This window comes from Protomyctophum bolini (genome assembly GCF_963924005.1).
Source record: "Protomyctophum bolini genome assembly, chromosome: 22".
In the NCBI taxonomy this organism is placed as follows: Eukaryota; Metazoa; Chordata; class Actinopteri; order Myctophiformes; family Myctophidae; genus Protomyctophum; species Protomyctophum bolini.
The window spans coordinates 3,572,894-3,576,931 of NC_137883.1; the positions used below are offsets into that span (position 1 = coordinate 3,572,894).

The 4,038-nt window shown below is 42.1% G+C and overlaps 1 protein-coding gene across 1 annotated transcript; it reads left to right on the forward strand.

Moving 5' to 3' along the window:
• Positions 1-360: 360 nt before the first annotated feature.
• LOC308310447 (uncharacterized protein) lies at positions 361-3,405 on the forward strand (the record flags this gene model as incomplete). Its single annotated transcript, XM_080756789.1, has 4 exons — positions 361-601; positions 2,027-2,287; positions 2,614-2,997; positions 3,206-3,405. The coding sequence occupies 4 exons, from the start codon at positions 361-363 to the stop codon at positions 3,403-3,405; spliced, it is 1,086 nt and encodes a 361-aa protein (XP_080612915.1).
• Positions 3,406-4,038: the final 633 nt, after the last annotated feature.

Here is a 4,038-nt window from a genome sequence, read left to right on the forward strand (position 1 = left end):
TTTTCACTGCTGTCAGTGCTGTGGGCGTTCCTGTCTAGCGTGGTGTCAGTCTATACTTGTATTCTATAACAGTTACACACCTCCTCCACCAGGTGGCAAAAGGCAGCAGTGTCTGCACTGTTTGCTGCGCATGCTCGTGACACGTTGACGCGGAAGTAAATCCGTGTTGTTGTTTTTTCATCCTTAATGGCACGGAAACTCTTTGTTTGTGATCGTCGTCAAGAAAAGAGACATTTTATACATGAATATAAGTATATTACAGTAGGAACAGAGCTTTACACTATAGTATTATTACAGTAGGTGAAAATGTCTCCTAAAGCTAGTCAATTGGAGTCTGTACGGCTGAAGATAAATGAACACATGACTTCGGTGGGAGAGGACATATTGTGTGTTTTGGACATACAGCAGCAGAGTGGTGGTGCTGATGTTTGTTGTGTGAAGCTTGATGTCAGAGTGTTTGTGTTGGAGCACCTCAGTCTGGCTGCTCAGGTTATGTTTAGCCTCTTCCAGAGAGAGATGGAGACACTAGAAACTCTGCTGGAGAAACAAAACAAAGTGCTGGACATTGATGTTGATATGGACATCGATCTACACACTACAGGTATGTGTTTTACACACAGACACACACACACACACATACACACAAACACCACCGTCCACCAAACTACACACTGCAGGTTATTAAACTCTGAAAACAAAAGGTAGCATTAAGCTAGGTGAACTGAACTAAGTTGTTACTTGGGCAAGCAGAGCGCGCAAGTAATAATTTCGCCCGGGTCTCTTCACCGTGACAGCCAACCCGCCATTTGATGTGGTTATAAATATGTAAATACATTTACTAACTGAACAATTTTTAACCCTTCCCCGACCATTCCTAGTACAAGAAAACTATCAAGTGCATGATTTACTTTGTGACCATGATTGTCTGTTCTGCAACATGAAAGATAAATAAATACATAAAATAAAATTAAACATGACAACAAAAAGAAAGACAGGTAGACAAAAATATAAACATATATATTATAAACATCCCAAAAATTATGCTTTAATAATTAGCTCTATCCAGTTCTTGACCCATATTTGGAATGTAATCTATTGCCCGACCCCAGATTTTCTGAAAGTGTAATATTTTTCCTTTCACATTATACATGATTTTTTCAGGTGTGCAATAAGATAGAAGTTCTGCCCACCATTGTTTAGTCGGGGGAGGGGGTTCAGATTTCCAATGACAAAGAATAATTTTTTTTGCAGCAGACATTGCTAACAGGGTAAATTTCTTCTCAAAGATGTCAAGGTTACTCAGCCCAAAAACATTCTGATTCATAATATACAGTAAATGCATTTAGTCTGGTTCAGTTTTCTACAAGAGTGGCTATGCTATTTCTAAAATCTGATAAATATCTTATAGTCCTTTATTCTCTATTAAGCATGTAACGATACACTCAACTCACAATACGATTTTTCACGATATTTTGAACACAATTATTTTCCAGACGAATGACAAAAAAATAGTTTATTTTAAATGATTTATCTTCCCCCTCAAGCTTTTTTCACAATTTTTATTTAACTACATTGCAAAAGTAGCATTACTTTTCATGTAAAATGACTTACTTAATTTCTGTGCAACAACTGTAAACAAGCTTTCTTGTTTAAACCTAGCTCAAGTTAACATGTGGCATCTTAGGATAGATGTAGACCTTTTTGACAGTGCAGAAACATAATTGCCTTCCTTGATGTATTAATGAGCATCAATTAACGGCCATCACCTGGGCACAGTCAGACAAAAAAATACATATTTGAAAATCGATTTGTATTTTTTATTAAATCGATAGATTCGATACATACCGTCGGGATATAATATTGATATATCGCGATATACGATATATCGTTACATGCCTAGTCTATACTCTATAGTCTTGTCCTTATTCATGACACATGACATGACACACAACAGCCTTATCATTTAAATCCTTTTAATTAATGTCACATCAAAGTCCTTTAAAAGTGTTATATTTCTTCTTTCCAGAGCAGTGTGTGGAGTCCAGTCTGCAGGTGAAGATCAGTTTTCCAGGCACAACTGTTTCTATTAAACAGGAACCTGAAGACCACCTTAAACAGGAATCTGAAGACTACTTTAAACAGGAACCTGAAGACCACCTTAAACAGGAATCTGAAGACTACTTTAAACAGGAACCTGAAGACCACCTTAAACAGGAATCTGAAGACCCCATTAAACAGGAATCTGAAGACCACCTTAAACAGGAATCTGAAGACCACCTGGATCTCAGTAAGTTTAAATCACTCTGGGCTCCATGTTGCGTTGTTTGTGTTTTACTTTCCACCATGTCATATTGCTAGTATGGGTGCGGTAATTTGCACTCTGTGCCATGGCGCTGTGCGTGAAATGACCCTTAATTAGTCATGGGTATGTTTTGGGTCACCTCCATTTCAATCAGCGTAGTGGGTGGCCATTCCCTTTAAGGCTGTGGTGGGGTTATGTGCAAAGTTATTAAGGGGCCAGTGTGAGGTCATAGCGTGAAGTATAGCCTACTTTAGACTAGGGTACTCCGTGCAGGCATTAAACCCCTAGGTCGCTCTCTTTTTTCACACCAGCTGCTGCTCCTCCTGCTGCTCCTGCTGCCACCTCCACTCAGCCACCAGTGTCTACCCCTGGCTCCTCCACTCAGCCACCAGTGTCCACCCCTGGCTCCTCCACTCAGCCACCAGTGTCCACCCCTGGCTCCTCCACTCAGACACCAGTATCCACCCTCTACCATCGGAAGAAGAGGATGGAGCAATTTGTGAAGGGCAGAGCCAGTGGGTTGCTTGGGAAAGTCCCCCGACAAAACCGTCCCATGATTTGTAAAAGCTGTGGCCTGGCAAAATCAAAGGAGAATGGCCACAGCAGGTACAAGCAGCAGGTGCATTATTGCTCAAGGACCGGAGGCCGCTCGGTGGAGGAATGGCTGGCTGAGAAGAGGGCTGCTGAGCCTAAAAGTAAGTTGTCTTAATTTGTCCATAATGTCATCTTTTCAATGTGTTTGGTATAAAAACAGCTAATCAAAATATGTGTGACATTGCCTCTCATCTATTTGTAAACCCTTTTGTTCATGCAGAGTGAAGCCACCCACCCAGCCAGACAGACAAAGGGCCAGCCAGCAAGCCCTGCTGTTTTTTTTGTTTTTTTACACGCCTGGCCACCCAGCGAAGATGGCCCACCCAGCGCCCATTCTGCCAGCTGCCCTGCCCCACTGCCCCCCCCACAGACGCCTGGGCCACGTACTGTACTCTCCCTCTTCCCTGGGCCTCTGTGTCCTCCCTACGCTGCACCCTGGGAAGAGTGCATCACAGTGGCTGGCAGAAATGAGAGACGCCAATAGTGGTGATGTGCGCATAGGACACTGAGTCACTTCGCTGGGTGGTCATGGACGTTCTTCTTGTATATAGTTCCTGTTCCCCTCCATGTGGACTGAGACCTTGAAGAGGTATGGAGGCTTGTGTGTGTTGAGGACGCTCGGAGCTATACTGCGTAGGAGCATCCATGGCAGGCAGGTCTGAGAAGAGACACCAGACTAACATCGGTCCATTCCATAGGGCAATGCACACTGCTACTTGTGTAACTGGTGTCATCGCTAGGGACACAGGCATCAGTGAGTTAAAAAAGAAAATGCTATTTAAAGAATCTGTGCTAAACATGAAACCACATTCAGCTCACATGCAAACATGGATTTGTACTTTATTGTATTCTGAATAGGCGTTGTGCTGGCTTAACTTTACTGATCCCCGAGGGAAATTTCAGAGCTTGTACAAAACAAGAGGGACTTCGATTATTAGTGCAGGATGGATGTTGCTAGTGCACAGTAACATTGAAAAGTTCTTAGAACATAGTTTGGATATTGAAAAGAATGTTAATTTAAAGTTGTAAGACACAAGTGTTTCAAGAAGTACATGGCCATCCATAATTCACATGTTGCTCATGTTTTATTATGGAGGTGTCATCTACAGTATAACATATTGTGTTTAATACGATGATTGACT